Source organism: Crassostrea angulata, chromosome 8 (genome assembly GCF_025612915.1).
Source record: "Crassostrea angulata isolate pt1a10 chromosome 8, ASM2561291v2, whole genome shotgun sequence".
NCBI classification, from domain to species: domain Eukaryota; kingdom Metazoa; phylum Mollusca; class Bivalvia; order Ostreida; family Ostreidae; genus Magallana; species Magallana angulata.
Window position 1 is genome coordinate 24046065 of NC_069118.1, and position 20756 is coordinate 24066820.

The following is a 20756-nucleotide window of genomic DNA, read 5'->3' on the forward strand; positions in this document are numbered from 1 at the left end:
CCATTTTTGAAAGTTCAATCCCGATGTAAGCATAGAAAACTAAACCCGAACAAATTATTTGGTCATCATTCATCTATTACAATGAACAGATTACATGGAACATTAGTCCTTGAAAGTTTGTTTAAAATAATATCCGAAAGTTTTGTAAGTTTCATTTTGTTACTATCTTAAACCTCATCATAATCTCCGATCGCATTCTTTTTACGTTTTAGAGTAAAATCACCAGACTCAATTGCGAACGCTTCAAATATTGCTGAACGCCTCTTGTATACCATCGTAAGTGTACACGCGATAATCTCAAAATCCTTAGCTATTTCGAATTTTGGCTTTGTTCTTTCATCAATAGCCATACCTAGTTTGTATTTAGCGTCCTGAGATAAGGTATTTCCGTGGGGTTTCCATATTTCGTCTAGCCTCAATACATCCGTATTCGTAAAAACAAAAAATTCAACAGTGAATACATTTCACTTTTTAATAGAAGTATAAAAACACACATGATGAGAACTAATAATTAATTCACACCAATGTATATCAACCGGTCAGTCTGGCATTATTACAGTCACCAACCGTGACGACAGCCGCCAGGGAGTACTTCAATATAACCTTTATAAAAACAACTATAATTATCACATTTGAGGAAAGATCAGTGGCTTCAATATAAGCGTTATTTCAAAATAGCCGATTTCATTATATCCGTTAAATCAATGCAAAGAATATGAGAGGCAACAACTTGGGATTTATTTCTATTTCAAATTAAGCGGAATTTCAAAATAAGCGATTTCAATATAAGTGGAGTAAGTTGTATACATAAAAATGATTTAAAATACTTTTTTTTTTCAACCAATAATTATAACTACATGTAACAATAATATACCAACCTATACGCGCTCTAGAAGTTTCGGTTGCAAATTAAAGATGAGCCCTTTAATATGTTATCCTTTAAAAAGACAGGACACATTTTCATGTGAATATTTCCTGAAATAAAATGAAACAGGAAATTAAATATAAAAGCGACAAAACATTTACCTAACAAGGAATGTTGAAATTTAATAAAACATTTTCAGTTTATATACAACTGTTCTTATATAATAAAGTCCATAAAGTTTCGTTTTTCTTTTCACTGAAGATTTCAATACGTCATTGTGACTTATTCATGTAAAATATAAATTATAAAAAAGATATAAAGTGTACATTTTCTCGTTTCACGTGAAACGGCATACTTTTTTATTGTTACAAAATAGCACACCAGTTGAAAAGTTATGAACAACACAAGGTCGTATTACAAACCTCTTTAAAATTACACCAATGTTCTGAAATTGCTTACATATAGTTGAGTACACAAATTGTTAACCAGAGATAGCGGTGAGCATATCCTTGTAATGCAAGTGCGTACTGTATGATTTGTTTTTAGAAAGTGACATGGTTTGTTATTTTTTTAGACACCTAAACCCCTTCTTTAATTTATTTATAACAAAATCAATACTGGATAGACATACTTTTTTCTTATATTTTTAAACTATTACCTTAGGTAAAGAAAAAAGTATGTGTAGGTTTCATATTTGTTATTTAAAAAAAAAACACACAAAGAGGGGGAGGGGGCTTCCATATAGTGTCATAATTTTTTCGAAAACAAAACAAACTGAAATATTCCGTTTAGAATAATATTTTAAATCTTAATGACTTGACAAATATCAATTTTAATGCAATTTATTCAATGGGCATATACATATACACTTTTGATAGTAATTACAAAATAATAGCATATTTTACATTGCAATACTAACGATACAAGATCATACAATTAGCTGACTCTATTTAACGATTCTTTTAATGATTTTGCATCTCTATCACCAGCATCTGTGTAACGTCAGCCTGTAGGTCCTAAATATGCGGCTCTATTATCAATGGAACTGATAAAAACCCTCCTTATGTTTAAGGAGATAAATATTTTTCCACGATCATCAGAAGAGTAACTGTACATGAAGTTCTAGCAACTATTAAAGTAGGCAAGCTAAACTTCGAAGTTACAAAAAATAATGTTTGGGGACCTGGATAGAATTCAACCTAATCAATATTTGCAGTGATATAACAGGTGTGGTTAGCGTTGCATCTGCGTGAGAAATTATATTTTAAAACTTTTGGCAAGAGTTATGGATAGGAATTAATACTGTAGTATAGGTACATGTACATGGAGTTACTGTTTGAAAGAAATGTATATCAAGATCTTGGTTTTACAGCAATGAAACAGCATATGCAACTCATTGCCAACGTTCGTATTTCACCATGCCGCAATTGTAATCAGGATGTGGGAATTGTCGGTGCACTGCATTGATCTGTGATAAAAATCAATAGGCAGTACAGAATCATTGTTCATATCCAGGCTTAGACAAGGTAAGCAAAACTGTAAAATATACTTCCAAAAGTCAAATGAATATCTTTAATATTTTTTTATGATTTACTTTTATAAATTAAAGCAGTTTGAATTGATAATAGTTCGTGCTTTTTAAATATGCTAATTTGATCGATACACGTCTTACAAAATTAACACGTAGTCATATATTTCTATGGATTCTGAATCAGTTTTCATTTATTTCTCTTAAAACTAATGATTTTTTTTATTCATGTAGTTAACATGAATTCAATACAAACATATAATTTGTGACAGCATTAAAAAAGGCAAATTTACGCCTCAATGCATTTCTATGTATACTTTGTCTGAAACCGAAAGTAAGCATAATACAGAAGTTAAAGCTGACATGAATTCATAAAAGCATTTGGTCGCCATATTAGTTTCGATCGCTCCTCTACTGCCACTGGGGTAAATATACCGGTTGAGAAAGTTACGGTCGGTTGCTTTCCGATCGAGGCATTCACGTTGCACGTAACTTCTAAATGCATGAACTACACATTGTTGTAAAATATAGTAATAAAGAATAAAGAAAACAACAAGCAATGAAGTACAAAATATTTATATTATTTGAAAGGCTATCCAAGGTATCCGTATTATCTTGCACAGACAGTGCTGCCTTACTTCGCATGCACATCGAACACGTGTGTCGTTCATACAGAGTGCATAACGTATGCATCTTCTTGAAAACCCCGGCGACACTACATCCAACACAGTAGCTAAATGATAGTAAATCCAAGAAAATAACAACGTTTCCATCAGTTCCTACAAAAGTCCCCGTTTATAAAATCCATGCGATAATTGAAATCGTTCGATCTGCCACAGTGTGTGGTTTGCGCATGTGCGATGTTATAACATACACAGGAAAACGGTCTACAATTATCGAGGAATTTTGGAAGTATCTGCGCCTGGATTTCAGTCGGTCTTGTTTCGTCGTTTATTGGATATATCTTGCTAGTGAAGTGGTTGTCATTTTATTTTTGTTCATACGCGTTTTTACAAGTCTTTTCGTCCAAGGTAACGTGTTCGGGTACATGAAATTCCTGAATGCGGTGAAGCATGACGAGGGCTCTCGGCCTTATACAGGGGTGTGTAGCGATGAGCAGAACAATAGAATTCGACAACTAATATGGCGGTAGTCGGAGATAAAAGGGAAATAATGCGTATTTATGAATTCATGTCAGCAAATAAAAATCTATCATACATTTTCAGTGATTTTGATCTGAAAAAATGAAAACTCCTTCTGTAATATAATCGGAAACACAACAAAATTTGAACACTTTGGTACAGATTTATAACAATTTATATGAGCAGGCTCTCAGCAAAAAAAAAGCCCTGTGCATTTGCAATGTTCATATGTATTTATCTCTGAATGAGTGTACAACTTATTTTATATGACGGTCGTTTGGTGTGTTGAATACATTGTTTTTGCTGTATTAACTTATTGTGTTATTTGTACGACTCAGTACATGTATCTCGGAAATGCAACATTTTGTAAATTGGCATGATATGTCGAACGTACTACCTCGTAATTTCGTCTTATCATATGATATCTCTTACATGTACCTGGAAGCTACTTTAGTTAAGTATTTATTCAAAGTGATTGTTAATGAGAACTCATTGTCTCTATGCATATATACCAGTAACAACCTAATAACCAGTAACTTATATTGACCTCAGATTAATAGAAATATGCACCGACGTTTTTCTAAATATTTGAAGTCAACATTGGTAACTCTGGATCAATAAAATGCTGATCTAAATTGTGTCACTCTATCTTAAGATATAGGCATTACATATACGACATGCGAATGGCTTGTGTTTCGATAAGAGATTTCTTGTATAAATTATGCAAAAGGATATCATCTGATAAGAAAGAAACTGTACCTAAGATAAATCTGGTAAAATTATCAAAACTATGACAGACTAAACGTACATCAGAAATATATTCGAGTCAGTTAAAGACTATTTAAAGGTAAAACATGTTTGAACTTGCTGCAACGAAAATACGACCAGCTAGTTCGGCCTTGATTGTGTATCGATTTTTGTGTTAAAATTTCCGTATCCCTGAAGAAAACAAGGTATGTTAAACCGTCAATTCTACTATAATTTGTAATCATTTGGAAAAGTATCAATCTGATAAGTTTGTTATAAAGATTAAAATTGACACAAAACAATGGTTTATGTTGTCAATAAATCATGTCACAGACAGGAATCAATCGATAAAAAAATGGAAATAATCCTATACTATTTAACAGAGTCAATTGATTTTGTACAAAGAGTATGATTGTAAGTGGAAATGATATAACAATATCTGACTCTTTAACAGAAAGAATGACAGTAGTGAATCAACACACCGAAATTTAAGTATATGCATGCTTTTTATTTAAACCGAAAGTGGCGCAGGGTAGGACATAATTAACATAATTTAAGGTTAAAAACAACACATATCTGCCATAAATATCTTTAGAACATTTTATTACAAATAAAATTGTACATGAAGCGTTTGCAACTGTACATCCGTTTTACAACTGTATTTTTTTTTTTTTACACTTTTTCTAGGTTAGTATATAAATTATTGATATATAAAGGTAAAGATTATTTTTTGCATATTTATCAGAGGGGAATGTCTGTGCTTCATACAATATGACATCATTATCAACTTTGACGTCACGATCTGCATTCTATTTGATTGTTATTAGGGAATGTATCGTAACGTTAGAAATGAATTATATTGAAACTGTAATAAAAACTGCTCGTTTCCTTTAAATCGATGCTCTCGTTTTTGCTAGATGTACAGAATATATTTATATCAATAATCGGTATTAAATATTCAGTAGATTTATTAAAACGACTATTTGTAAAGCATTGGATTGAAGATTCTCCCTGTTACCTGTAGACAACTAAATAAAGCAATTTTAATTCATGTAAAAAAAACAGCATGGAGCAGGGGAAAGATCAATACAGTTTACGAACATTATAAGTTACATTGTTTGAGAATATGGGTTCCAAAGTGAATCACGCTTGGGAAACCTACGCATTTTCCTAAATTTTAAGTAAAAATGTTCCTTATTTTGATGATTTGGCTAAATGTTTTAGCAATATCTTTAATAAATGAAATATCTATTTGAAGCCAAAGCAAGAACTCCAAAGTGTATGACATTACAAAGGATATTCCTTAAAAATATTTCTGATTTGATGTCATCAATTACCTGCGCTGATGCGATTTTATCAGACAATATGCATTATTACACTTTCATTTTAAATCTGCTTGGTTTAGACACAGTTGATAATTCGTTCTATTACCCTCAGCGTTAGCAACACACTTAGCAACGGATAACACTATATAAATAGTGCCTGTTTGGGAGGGTAACTGTTGAAATTGACAACCCGAGAATACCATTGTCAACCGACGCGAAGCGGGACACCTTAACATTGCTGCGCATCTTACAGTCCTTGATGATACAAAGTGTCATTAGAACCCATAATAATTTTTTTTTTTTTTCAAAATAACTAATCGTTTGGTTTTGTATGATTATTTTTGCGACGGTCGTGTAAAATGATAAAAAAGCTAGCATTTCATTTTTTTTTTTTTTTTACATTTTCTTAAAATTCTATTTAACAAAGTCAATTAATCAAGTACAAAAGATATATTTGTTAATGGCAATGATAAAATCTTATCTAACTTCTTAACAGAAAGAATGACAGAAGAAAACCAACACATCGAAATTTAAGTATATGCATTTTTTTAACCGAAAGTAACGCAGTATAGGATTTAACTAACATTAAAAAATCACAACAGATATCTGCAATAAGTAGCTTGCATTACTATACAAAATATAGTCAGGACATTTTGAACATCATTTTTACAAATGTGTTTCTGATACCTGGCTTATATTTTAAATTATCGATATCTTTAGATAAAGATTTTGTGTTTATATTTATCTTAGGGGGGTTCCTATCTTACGCATTTACCGAGTCCATTGTTATGATAAAAAGTATCATTAAAACCCTTACATAAATTGTCTGTTTTTGTCAATTTCAAAATAACTAAACAATTAGTATTGTCTGATTACCTTTGCGACGATCGTCTACACTGATTAAAAAAAGCAGCATTTTATTTTGTTCCCTGCAATGTGTTTCGGATGAAAATAATTGGTAATCATTGTAACTCTTGATTCACGGTGTGAAAATATTAGAATAAAAATAACTTCATGATTTTAACATTCAATTTCACAAGGTACATATGTGTTTTTCAGTCATCTGAATTGTAAAAGAAAGGTCTGGGAAGGTGACTGTATGGCAGAGCTCTGTCATCTTTTCGGATCTTTCAGTCCTCCTTGAGTCGCATAAATGTCAGTGCTATATTTTTTTAATTAAGAAAAATATTCTGCTTTTGCTGTTGAAAAGTGTAACAAGCCCATAGAATAATGTTTTGTGTTATTTTATTTACAAGTATACTTTTAAACGCTGTGTCATTGATCTCAATGTTGAGATGTTGGACAGATTTTATTGGGGAAAAAAAGTCAACTGCCTTCTGGCAGCCAGTAATACTAACATGCAAGCATATGTTGACTTGAGATATGATTAGGTAATTATAACATTAAATTTTTACATTTTCAAGTTTACGTTTCATCATTCTAGTGTATATAAAGATCGACCATGGCGCTATTCCAAGCTTTGTTGATTGTGATCATACAGAACGTTGAACTGAAGGTAATATAATTAAAAATTAAGATAGTATCTATGTTTAGATCTCATAATTTGCAAGAATATGATATATGACTTGATAAAAAATGATTGCAGCTGCACATTTTGTAAAATAAAACAAAATGTTTTATACATACGGAAATAAACATTTTAAATTTGTTATCAATAACTAAAGCATATTATCGTCGAAATGTGATGTAATAATGAAACCTATCAAAACAGTTCACCGTAAACTATATTAAATATTTTGTAGTTGTTAAGTGTAATTTGCTAATAATCAATTGAATATACATGTAAATAAATAAAATTTATAGAGAAGAAAGCTTAGGTTTGACAACTACATATGTACAGTCATGTATCTGAAATTAAAACTGTGCTTTTGAAAATTTATGGTCACGTGATCAAATACTACAAGTGTTTATGTAAATCTTAAATACATTGCCCAAAAAGTGTTATTGTTTTGACAAAGAATAACAATTTAACTTCTTTTTTGAAGAGCATCTTTTCAGAGCTTGGGTATATTCCCGTCCCTTCATGTCCAAAAAGTCCAAGGGAATGGAATGATTCATCACTGCGGCTTAATTGTAACGAAACAAATAAGTATCATTGTGCTCCATATCTAAGTGAGACATCTCAACTTTACGAGTTTTGCTACAGAAGTCTCAGTATTAGCAAAGGTAAATGATATAAATCATTTAATCCAATTAGTTTGCCAACAAATGTTTTAGTTTTGAATACTAGTATACATGTAAAATAAATCAAAATATTATCTGCTTTTATCAGCATTCAATTTGTTGTTACAAAGTCAGTTTGTGCATTTACCATAATACAAAGTTTTAAATTATTAAATTGCAAGGTTGTAAAATAAAATATCCAGAAAATTATTATATCGTAGCTCCATCAGATCAAAATGAGATTCTTGATGCTCCCGATCATTGACATAAAGCTTTGAGGATCTGCTTATAATACAATGAAAAACATGACAATAACAAACAGTCAACCATCTCAAAAATCCATAAAACGAAATACAAATTCAAAGCAAAGCAACATGGATCAGGTGCCTAGAAGGAGTGAACATCCTCTGCTGACTGGTCCGGAAAAACCCGTAAACAATTAGGTGATTAATTATGGTCTAACAATTAATATGAAAAACGTCAGTCAGCATGCGATGCAGTGAAAGATTGTATTTGCTGACAAGGTCGTTGTGTCGTTACAAAAAGATGACTGAAAACGAGACTGTTGATAGTCATGTTTTATCGTCTTGTTTGTCAGTAGCTTGCCTCACCCTAGAACTGTTCTTACGGAGAGCATGCCCTTGTGTATCGAATTAACTTAGATACAAAAACACCATATGCAGGTGATGAAGGTATATTGCTACATAAGTAAGGAACGTTGACTACACAAATAGAGAAGTCATCGCGTTTATTATAAAGTTTTTCGTTAGATTACCATCAATGTCCATTGAATTATATCTTAAATAAAAAAAAGAAGATATTTTACAATGCAATGAATCAAAAGATTCAATTTTTAAAAGTGTTTGTCCTAGCAATGCATCTCATATATATAAACTTCTGTCTGTTATTCATTTCTCTTCAGGGAACTGCCTTGGAATTAGGGACGATGGCAATTTAAATGCATACAAATGTGAAAAGTTTGTATCTGGGTGTCCAGATGATGATTACAGTAGTAGCGAAATACATAAATGTAAGTATCTTTTGAATTATTCTATTGTGTTGCTAACTTATGTTCTTTTTAACCCAACACATTTTCCTATGAAATCGTCGACAAATTACGAAGACCTATTAGTTTATTTATATTACTGAACAACAATATAAAAAGGCGTATAAAGCTACCTCGAAATGCAATATAACGCGGAAAAGTATTCTAAACATAAAATAGGCGTTATATAGCCTTTCTAAAAGGCATTATTATATTGTCATTCTAGAACACCATCAATATGGAATATGAAAAATATGGGGAATTGTTGTGTTTCAACTTCTTAAGGAATTAAGATGGTTGAGGACACTATTATTCCCCTTTTAAAAAGAAGCTTAGTTTACATATATAAAAAAAGAATCAAATATCAAACCTAAATAACGAATTTTTCTTCAATGAATACTGGGAATAGTTTCTGGCTTAAGAAAATATGCCCAAAACTTTAAGGTAGTTCTGATGGTTTTGTTAAACATCACAATTTTTATTAATGAATCATGGTCTTGATTTTGCGGTAGGAATGCTCATGTCTACTGCTCCGTTTACATATTCAAAGTCTGATTGCTCGGTAATTAAAGGTATATCCGTTTATAGCTTACTTGAGCCGAAGGCCGTTGTCTGTAGTCGTCGTTTTTGTTGTAAATTTTTCACATTTTCATCTTCTTCTCCACTGGACCAATTACAACCAAACTTGGTACAAACTTTTACTTGGCAAAGGTAATTTAAGTTTGTTCAAATGAAGGCTTACTGTATCAAAATTATTAAAAATTTGTTGGTATTTTTCAAAAATTGTCTCAACAAACCTGATTGGTCTGAAACGCTGAAACTTGTGTGAAAGCACCCTCAAGTAAGTAAAATTTAAGTTTGTTGAAACCAATTGCTCATGTACTTTCTCATGTAGGGTAGATTCTAGTTTGTTCAAATTATGTTCCCCGGGTGTAAGGGTAGGGTCACAACGGGGAGGACTAATTTTTAAAAAGAAATTTAACGAAAACATTTTTTAAAATGTTTCTCTAAAATATCGTTTGCCTAGACAAACAGTAAAAGCAACCTAAGATAGTGTAGATTTAAATTCTTTAAAATCAAAATCTTGAGGATGAGGATGGACCCACATTTGAAATCCAATTTTACAAAGGAAAACATTTTTATTGTTCCCATAAACTGAAATGTTATGACATATGGTTTATCTTATAAGCAAACATTTGACATACTGCTGATTTTAAAAAAATAGACGTTGGCCATTTGGCGATTTATCGACCTCACAAAGGGTTCAGAGTTTGATGTAGGTTTATATATATCCCATAAACAACTGTTCAGATTCTTTTCGAGAACTGCAATGCTCAACATGTGATATGACTTTAAACAATTTTTTAGAAAAGGGACTTTAGTATAAACGTAGTAATATCCAGGGGTAAATAGTTTTTCATTTAATATACAGGATCTACATGTATTATACTACAAATAAATTGTCCAGATATTTTGTATCATAAATCCATTAAACTGATTTTATCGTGTCTATTGTTGCTAGGGTTTTTTTAAATTGTTGTCATTTTTTGTAAGCCATTTTTTTTATTAATCAGTTTCTAATTGGTTATTGGGTACAATGATGATTTTTTGTGCAATTAATTACATCTGGAGGAGATCAAAGGAATAGATGAAAATTGATCCAACGTGAATTCTAATGATTTCGCGGTACCTGTTATTTTAGATTGCTGACGAGTTAGTAACGTCCCCTCCCGCGAAGACAACTCGTCAACAAAATTGTCCACGTCAATATTTTCCCCCATACAAGTCTGACTTAAAACTCATTCTCAAGTTATTATCTAAACTCTATACTTTATTAATATTATTATGGCATTGAACACTTACTTTCTGGATATTGTCGCTCCTATAGCACACCGGTATACACATGTAGAAGTTTGTCTGCACAGTCTGGTGTTATTGAACCCACGATAACCAAAAATAAGCACTTAATTCTTATAATTAGTTTTTAAATCTACCAAGCTGCCCCAGGACCATACATACTATTTGCTTGTAAAACATAGAGCCTGTAAACATACGGGATTTATAAAATAGAACTTGACAATAAATTGTATAGGATGTATTTATTACTCCGGTATTACAAGCCTGTTGGGGATCCGCTCGGGCTGGCGTCCCTGCAGGTGCTTTACGTTTAGCAGGGATTGCTTTCCGTTTTGATGGCATAGTGCCAGATAAGAAAAGCTACCCAGCACTTCCTTAGAATTAAAAGCAAATATATATAAACTGCTGCTTTTATAGATAAACGGCTCTAAATTGGTAACACGTGCTGCTAGCTAAGATACCAGAAAAAAACTATGGGGTTTCTGCAGGGACTTCCGGATAAGTCAATGGTTAATTCGTAGAGACCTTATTCCGTATATACAGGGTGTCTCAAAATTAATATAGACTATTTGATTTATAAACAAATATTCCTGATTATTTTTATTTACTTTGAAGTTAATTGGTATGAAACATTTTTGCAACGTCACGTTTTGGTTAGGGATATGAATAATAGATGGAACAGCCTTAAACATGTTATTCAGTGCGATTCCGCGGATATAAATATAGTACCAGAAACTTTGCCAGGAACACCCTTTTAGAATAGATATGATTCAAGAATTACTTTTCAAAAGTACATATCAAATGGTTATGTAATTTTGAATGTTTCAATAAACCTAAAAATAAAAAAAATCTATTTAAGACGCGTGATGACGTTTACTTGTGCTTATACGTTTTGTTTTGGCGTGTATTATTGAAAATTAAACCTCACATATTTCAAATTCAAACATAAGAGGGAATATGGACTAAATGTAAATATAACGCGACATAACGCCTTTTAGAAAGGCTTTACAACGCGAATAAATGCGTTGTAATGCAAAAAAATTGTAATAAGTTGACGCCTTTTTCAGACGGTGCAAAATCGACCTACACTGCAAATGTTATTATAACTTATGAATATATTTTGTAATGTATTGAAGTGAATTTAAAATGCCTTTTTGGCGTTTTTACGCCTTATTTTGCATTGTAACTTCTTTTGAGGCGGGGTTATTACGCTATTTTGCGTTAGTACACCGTTTTTATTGTTTTTGTTTTAAATCATACTCACAGGCTTTTGTATCAAATAGTGTATATATATATATATATATATATATATATATATATATATATATATATATATATATATATATATATAGTGCCTGCAACTTTTTTTTTTACAAAATAATCGATAGGATAGGATTCACGCACGATAGGAAAGCATTAACGCACGATAGAACAGTATACACGCACGATAGGATAAGATTAATGCACGATAGATCAGTATACATGCACGACAGGATAAGACTGATACACGATAGGAAAGGATAAGCGACGTTCATGATAAACGTTTAATCGCTTTAAACTATCCCCAAGAATAAACTGATAATGGCAGGATTTGAGAAAAAACACGTACTAATATAGATTTACGTTCAACTGCAATTTCTTTTTAGTAACAATTGTCGACTTGTTTATCATCGCTGCATCATGTATAGAATGTATACCCTTACAAGTAAATTTTTAAAACTAAAATCATGAGCTTAAATGCATGATTAATAAATTGTTTGTATTGTTTTCATTACCGAACACCCTAGCCGATCGCCGCGAATATTTCAGCCCGAGATCAAATCACACGGAAAATAGTTCAATCATAAAAATCCAACTTATGGTTAAAGTTAATATGAAATCTATCATAATTACATTTCTTACTGTTTAAGAAAATGATGCATTATAACAAAAAGTATTTACGCAGGTACATATTCCGCGTACAAAATTTTAACATTGTTTTCATTACCGCAAACCCTAGGCGATTGCCGAGAACATTTCAGCCCAAAATCAAATATTACACGAAAAAAAAACGGGTTCAATCAAAAAACAATTTTGGTTTTATCTAAATATAAATTATATCGTAAATTTTTTTGTTTCTGTAAACTATGATGCATAAACAACAAATTATAATGCATAAAAGTTAATATTTACGCAGGTAAACACACTGCGTACGATTCAATATATTTGATAGATAGATAATTATGTTACCTTGTTCCTAAGAACTTCGATACTTTACATTAAATTTTCATTTTCAATGCTTACAAATATGATTTACATGTAATATTGGTTAATTTTGGTCTAAAGAATTAGAAAATTAGTATTGTGATACAATGCTGGATAGGATTTTACAATTCTTGTTCGATAAATGTTCGTATACGTCGCATTGGACGACTAGCAACTTTGGAATAAATTTACTTGCTTATGCAAAGGCACGAATTCGAAACGATTAACACGATAGGATAAACGGAAAAAACTTTTGAAATTGAAAGATAAAACTGAGAGGATTAACGCACGACAGGATAGCATTAACGCAAGATAGAACAGTACATACGCACGATTGGATAGGATTAACGCACAATAGAACAGTATACACGCACGACAGGATAATATTGATACACGACACGACAGGATAGGATTGTAAAAAGATAACGTTGCGGGTACTATATATATATATATATATATATATATATATATATATATATATATATATATATATATATATATATATATGTATATATATATATTTCCAAGCGACCTCACAGCTATGCCAGAAAGTTTACAACTCCGGAATAACTTCGGAATTCAACCTAGTGTGTGACGGGGCCTAAATGAGCCTCAAACTTCAGTGGTTTTAAAGAGCGGAATTGTATATGGCACAAATCCAAAACTTACATAATCTAAAAACGGTAAAAAAATGGGACAACATAATGAATTTTTACCTAGGGGGAACTGTAGAAATACAAATGTTTAAAAAGTTTAATCGGCAAAAGGAGCAAGTTATTCGGTTGCAGGTCCTTGCTCATTTTCATGCATATACAGTATTGGTTGAATATAATATCAAATATAACAAAAGATTATCAAGCAACCGAGTGAAGCGGGAATCCTTATTCAGACTTTCAAGAATAATTTGATACGATTGACATATACGTGCACACAGCTACACTCAACATTAGAAATAACTGCCTTCTTATTGATATGGCTTTACAAGCATTAACTGTTACTTCAACATTCCTGTTTTGAAAACACCAACGAGTTTACTTTTGTTAGATACATACGTAGTGCATTGTAAAGCTAGCGAGATGTGTTTATTGTGTCTTTAATATTGATCTTAGACAGCCAGTGATGCATGGCAACTGTTGTGTTTTTCTTCTCTTTAAATTTCAAGGTCATGGAATGGTGTATTATAACCGTGTCATTTTTGCACGTACATGCACGTTCTTGTATATACTTCGGTTACCAACAAATGAACATTGTTGTTACAAAGAAACAAACTCTAATACTAAAATGACCACTTTTACTTTCAAAGGAGACATTTTTCATGCAGGATGTAGTAAATAAATATGGACGGTAGAAAGGGTTAAAAAAAAGACGTTAGTGAAAATCAAACAACTTATTTTTAAAACATGCTAAAAAAAAAAAACAGACCAGTTTACAACAAAACCAACAGCCTCTTTTGCAAAAAACAAACACTGAAAGTTTGATCCTTTCCGCCGCCCATATAGTTGTACATTCATAATGAATAATTGATACAGTATTATAATTGTTTAAAGAAAAACAAAGTAGTTTCTATTTTTCTACTTTTTTCCTAAAAAATACAAAAAAAAATCGAATAAAAAAATTAAGGGCATATATCCTTCTTTCAACAACGCAATCTTGTTCAGAAATGCTTCTTTAACGATCCATAAAATAAAATGTTGGTGTAGCATTCCACCTTAATTATGATAGATAGCATGATGCATAAGGAGTCAACACAAGTGCACATGCCAAAAAGGCAAAACATATGCATTTTTGGATAAGCGAATTATGATGTTCAAAAATTCATTTAAGTAAATATGAACAAAAGAAACCCGTGATCTGCTATTCACGAACCGGTGCTTTAATCACTGAGCAATGAATACATTTAATCAAATCGATTCACCCCTGCGAATGTTATTGTCATTCAAATTTTAGACCACGTGGTTTTATTTTACCCTTTCAGTTTCGCAGTAAAAATCGTACCTCGTGTATAAAATCTATTTCACAGTATATATATCTAGGTTCTAGTAGTCAAATATAAAATCTAGAGGTTTATTGATTTTAAACTTTATCTTCATTAATTGGTAAACAAAATGTGTTCTAGAAATAAATGTGACTATACAGAAATTAGTTTTTGTCTGCTGTTGCAACAACTAACATGCTTAAAAGAGATCCCTCCTGAGGATTAATTTTCGATCCGCGCCTGACCTAGTAATAACATCAATAGTGAAACAAACTATACCATTTTATGCAGTATGTTCCTTGATAATGGCTCGATTTACTAAGTTTTAATGCAAATCAGACACCCATTATTTTTTTTAAAACATTGTATTGCACACCACAAGCATCAAACATGGCTATGATTTTATTAAACAACCCAATGTTTATATTTTCAACCACTCTACACGTGTTTGAACACGAACGATAACTCTGTTCTGAATATTATCGTTTAATATAAATAACTGCTAGATGGTAAAATAAGACATACATCTTGAAAGCTTTTCCCGTTTTAACATAAATCAAAGTAGGATATGATATGAAAAACGACCAGTACTTACGTATTTTGAGAATATTATCCGAACACTTATACTTCCGCTCGAAATTTCACAGGAACTGAACAAATATCGATGAAGTCTCGTGAACTTTCATTCGAGCACCTCTGGATTTATTACTTACTTTGCAACGATAAAGAAAACATTCCGAACACATTCGCAGGGGTGGATTGGTACAAACAATTTAACAAAACATTTTTACAAGGTCAGGAAGTTTGTTGAAAAGGTATGCCTTGATGTAATGAGATACCTTAAGCCGACTCATATATTCCGGTTAAACAGCTTTGTCTAATCTTTACCCACTGTAGACATATAGCTTCCGATTCTTATTATCAAAATAACTTTCCAGTTGTTTTCAAAAATATGGGAGGGGGCTACCTTTGAATGCACCATGATTGTTTTTAAGAGTAATGTGATTGGGACTTGTCAACAGTAAAAGAACTTGCTTCCTTGTTTTTCATGCGATTGATCAATTTATTAAAAAAAAATTGGGGCCTGAAATTTTATTGTGTGGGGTGTTGATTTGTCATTTCTTCTCCATAAGATAGGTCTCTTTAAACGATTTTATCCATAGGTATGAAAAATATGAACAAAAGATTTTTTTTCATTTTCATAAATAATCTTTTATTTAAAAAATTAAAATATCTTGTTGACATGACTGATAATCGTTTATTAGATATTTATATTTTGCATTTATTCACATTAAATTTTAACTATAGAGTGCGTTACTTGCAATCGAAACAGATTTTCCACCTTGTCGTAAAAAAATACAAAAAAATTCATATAAAAAATTAAGAGCATATATAAATGTATCCTTCTTTGAACAACGCATCTTGTTTCAGAAATGATACTCTAACGATCCATAAAATAAAATTTTGGTGTAGCATTCCATCTTTATATATGTATAACACTAAATATCAGACTTGCAGTACTGATATCCTACTAATTCTGGATTGTCTCAGGTAAATCAACGAATGACATAAAAAGGCATCCTATTAACTTCTGACAGTATTCAGCCCTGTCGTATGAGGACTGCTTCTTTAATGTGATTCTGCTGCAGCCATGAAAAATGCATAACACCGAGGTGTGCGACGTAATGACTCCTAATGAGGTGCAACAACGCAGGGGCATCTTTATTTGTACCAGTAAGGGGGCCAAGAACGCTATTCGACGGCTCGTTCTTTGAGTAAGATCAAAGAACAATAAATGTCCGTTGCTCTATATACAAAAAAAACACGCAGTTAAAACGAAGGTAGGTCGCCGTGACAGCGCGGTATTGTCTTCTGCAAGCCGTTAGAACTGCTTTTTGGCTAAAGTAACGCACACAATCGTAGTATAGACGCAGTGATACATATAAGTCGAGTGCGCTTGCACTGAGACTTTTCGGAATCATCTGAGTTTTTACTGCGTCAAATGAATTTCCTTCACAGGCAGTCGGTACATTTAACACGCACTAAACGCGAAATGAAAACTCATAGCACGTCTTTGGCACTCAGCGGGAGCGCCGTTAATCGCTTAATAAAACTCCATAGAAACGCCGTTTTGCGCCTTGTAAGCTCCACAGAAACGCACCGTCACCGTCAGGACGCCAGTGACATCTTTTCTTGTTAAAACTTCAAATATAGTGTATATATGTATATATTTTTTTTATTTTCAAGCGACCTCACAGCTATGCCAGAAATTTTACAACTCCGGAATAACTCCGGAATTCAACCTAGTGTGTGAGGAGGCCTTAATGAGCCTCAAACTTCAGTGGTTTGAAGAGAAGAATTGTATATGGCACAAATCCAAAACTTACATAATCTAAAAACGGTAAAAAATGGGACAACATTTTGAATTTTTACCTAGGGGGAACTGTACAAATACAAATGTTTAAAAAGTTTAATCGGCATAAGGAGCAAGTTATTAGGTTGCAGGTCCTTGCTCGATTTCATGCATATCATATGAACAATGTAATGACGTTTATTGGTTAAGCATGTAAAGTGTTTGTTAAAGTTAAATAGAGCAGCTAGTACTTGCTTCAACATGTTGAAGAAAGAAACATCGACGCAATTTAATTATTGATCTGCGACCTACACAACACTGTTGATCACATCTTTGTGAGTTTAATGCTTATATAGTAATTACATGCAATACAAGGTGAGTTTATATTTGAAAAGTATTCCCTGTTACCAATGCTTATCTTTTAGGTTTGCTTAAACGATAACAATCGATTAACGTGTAAATGGATGTAGTGGAAATCTATTTTTAAATCAGTAAACAAAAAAAAAGGTAGAAGAATTTCAAACAATTTACATAGTTAATGAATAAATTTTCAGAAGAATTATTTGTAAGTGTCCTTTTAACGGTATTGAATTTAACATCTTTAATTTAGACCTCGCCATTTAACAATTAGGAAACAAATGTATGCATACTTTATTTAAACCGAAAGTAGAAAAAGGATTTGACTAAATTAAAACATTTAAACAAATTCCAAATCTAACATAACATTATATTTTTAATGTGTGATTATTAGGTTTTAATTGTTTGGTGAAATGTATTTTGAGTGCCTTTCTAGAGAATAGTAAAATATTGATGTAAAGTGTGAAATAAAAATAACCTTACAATGTAGTGCATTGTAAAGCTAGCGAGATGTGTTTATTGTGTCTTTAATATTGATCTTAGACAGCCTGTGATGCATGGCAACTGTTGTGTTTTTCTTCTCTTTAAATTTCAAGGTCATGGAATGGTGTATTATAACCGTGTCATTTTTGCACGTACATGCAAGTTCCTGTATATACTTCGGTTACCAACAAATGAACATTGTTGTTACAAAGACACAAACTTTAATTCTAAAATGACCACTTTTACTTTCAAAGGAGACATTTTTCATGCAGGATGTAGTAAATAAATATGGACGGTAGAAAGGGTTAAAAAAAAGACGGTGTTAGTGAAAATCAAACAACTTATTTTTAAAACATGCTAAAAAAAAAAACAGACCAGTTTACAACAAAACCAACAGCCTCTTTTGCAAAAAACAAACACTGAAAGTTTGATCCTTTCCGCCGCCCATATAGTTATACATTCATAATGAATAATTGATACAGTATTATAATTGTTTAAAGAAAGACATAGTATTTTCTATTTTGGTTAAAAATATGACAGAATTGCTAAATATTTAATAAATTTTAATTTCTTTTATGTTGTCTAGTGTTTTTAAAGAATGGTCATGCTACTCACGGTATATGGAATCCTATTGATAACAATTATACAGACGGTTGGTGTGAAGGTAATTTCTTATCTCTATTAACAATTATAATAATATTACACAAGAGTCCCTTACACAAGATATATTTAAGTACATGCAAGATTAAAAATAGTGTCCTTGTTTCGACAAAAAAAAAAATATTGTGGATATGATAAATCATCAAATAAGATCGTGATTTGATTTGAATTGTGTCATTGATAACCAATGTCATATAACGCGGTTGATTACGCTTTTTTACTGTCTCCATCAGATGTGGGTAAACTATTATTGCTCATACATTTACTTTGAAATAATTCTGTCGAATCAATAGGGTTCTTTGGTGCACAATCGGTATACGAGGGTTAATAAAATATACGAACACTTTGACCATAGCTATGTTACTTAGCGTCATATTATTATTAAACTTAGTAGACCTAATTTAGGAATAGTTTCAAACAATTTGAAATCAAAAAAGTTTATATGTTGAACAATGTTTATCTTTAAGAATTATTTAGAATCGAATTCTGCAAAAATGTGATCACGGCGCACGGTCAAAATTTGTGTTATGTCAACAATAAACCATATCATGTTCAAAGTTTTATATATATATATATGTACACTATGTACACTATTTATATATATATATATATATACACTATGGGCAGGTATATGTCATTTTGAGAGTTATTGCAATGTTTGTGCTTATTATATGTATATATCTATGCAATGTGTATCGTCCCGATCCTCTCAAATTGTCGTTTAACTGCATTCCACCAGTATCTCAAACGACCGTGTAGTGAGCGACCAGCGCGCTAGTTTCCCTTCGTCATCGAAAGCAAGATTTTCGTCTTGCCTAGATGGCCCAGTGGTTAGCGCGGTGGCCGCTCACTGCTAGGAGAATGGGTTCCAGAGGTCGTGAGTTCAAGCCCCGGCCGGGGCGGAGGTGGAGCTCCAACAAGGTGAATTTCTCTGTGCTTTATATATATATATATATATATATATATATATATATATATATATATAAATATATATATATGAGGCTTAAAACCAATTAAAATTATTTATTGAGAATTGTCCTCTTTAACATTAACTAAAAACAATGACGTCACCGGATGCCACGGCGCAACGAAAAGTATAAACAGTATAGATATAACTCGGGGGAAAAGCCGATACAAACTTTGAAAATGCTCAAAGGTGGAAAAAATAAGTCAAAAATTAGTTGCACGTTTGTGTTTAACTGTACTAATTTTTTTAGGGGGAGGCTGTATTTGTATTTTGAACACCAAAAGTACGAAAGAGAGTATAATATCTGTAAATATTTAGTTAAAAGAATAAACAACATCATCTGACGTTCATGGTTTTTCTTACAGTAATCGAAGAGACATGCAGTGATCCTTAGCAAAATAAGCCATTCGACTTTAGGCCTTCATCACATGTATTCAGATTTTGAAATATCGCAGTCTATTTACATTAAAATAAACTGTAGAATTTTTCCCTCAAGACACAGTTCTCCAGGAGTGGATACTATAAAGCTGCTTCATGCCCAAGAAATGCATTTGAATGGGAAGCATCGTCACGACGTCTAAATTGTACCAATGCACACATGTATCACTTTGTTTAAGTCGGTTATCATTCGTTATGCTTCACTGTTATCCCCATATACATTTAAAAATGGAAATGGGGGGTTTCACAATAGGTTTTTTTTTTATAATTGATTGTAAAAGATTTAACAACTCTTATTATTTGTATTATACAATAAAATTATAATATAAAATTATTTATAGATATTTCTTATGTAAAATTTTGTATTAAACGCATTTCTGTAAAAAAAGTATATAAAGGACATTTGCACTCTCATATATACATACTTTAACCATTGCATTTTATTCAGTGAAGACTATTGTCATACCCATTTCAATACATTTCAAAACCAAATATGTATATATATATATATATATATATATATATATATATATATATATATATATATATATATATATATATATATATAAGATGACAAAACAAAAAG

General features: G+C 31.7%; 1 protein-coding gene and 1 long non-coding RNA gene across 2 annotated transcripts; both read left to right on the forward strand.

The window, feature by feature from the left end:
• Nucleotides 1-2174: 2174 nt before the first annotated feature.
• Nucleotides 2175-17308, forward strand: LOC128160823 (uncharacterized). Its single transcript, XM_052824143.1, has 5 exons — nucleotides 2175-2391; nucleotides 7052-7123; nucleotides 7614-7794; nucleotides 8714-8821; nucleotides 17160-17308. Exons 2-5 carry the CDS (start codon nucleotides 7070-7072, stop codon nucleotides 17306-17308), a joined length of 492 nt encoding a protein of 163 aa, XP_052680103.1. The 5' UTR covers nucleotides 2175-2391; nucleotides 7052-7069.
• A 263-nt stretch (nucleotides 17309-17571) lies between these two features.
• LOC128158743 (uncharacterized) lies at nucleotides 17572-20305 on the forward strand. Its single transcript, XR_008240038.1, has 3 exons — nucleotides 17572-17640; nucleotides 18692-18769; nucleotides 20229-20305. It is a non-coding gene; the product is annotated as an uncharacterized LOC128158743 (long non-coding RNA).
• The last annotated feature ends 451 nt before the right edge of the window (nucleotides 20306-20756 follow it).

Excerpts from the sequence above, each read along its gene's own strand:
- LOC128160823 (XM_052824143.1), top strand. The coding sequence starts at position 7,070 with ATGGCGCTATTCCAAGCTTTGTTGATTGTGATCATACAGAACGTTGAA. Across the intron at positions 7,124-7,613 it reads TACAGAACGTTGAACTGAAG|AGCATCTTTTCAGAGCTTGG; the intron begins GTAATATAATTA and ends TCTTTTTTGAAG. Across the intron at positions 7,795-8,713 it reads AAGTCTCAGTATTAGCAAAG|GGAACTGCCTTGGAATTAGG; the intron begins GTAAATGATATA and ends ATTTCTCTTCAG.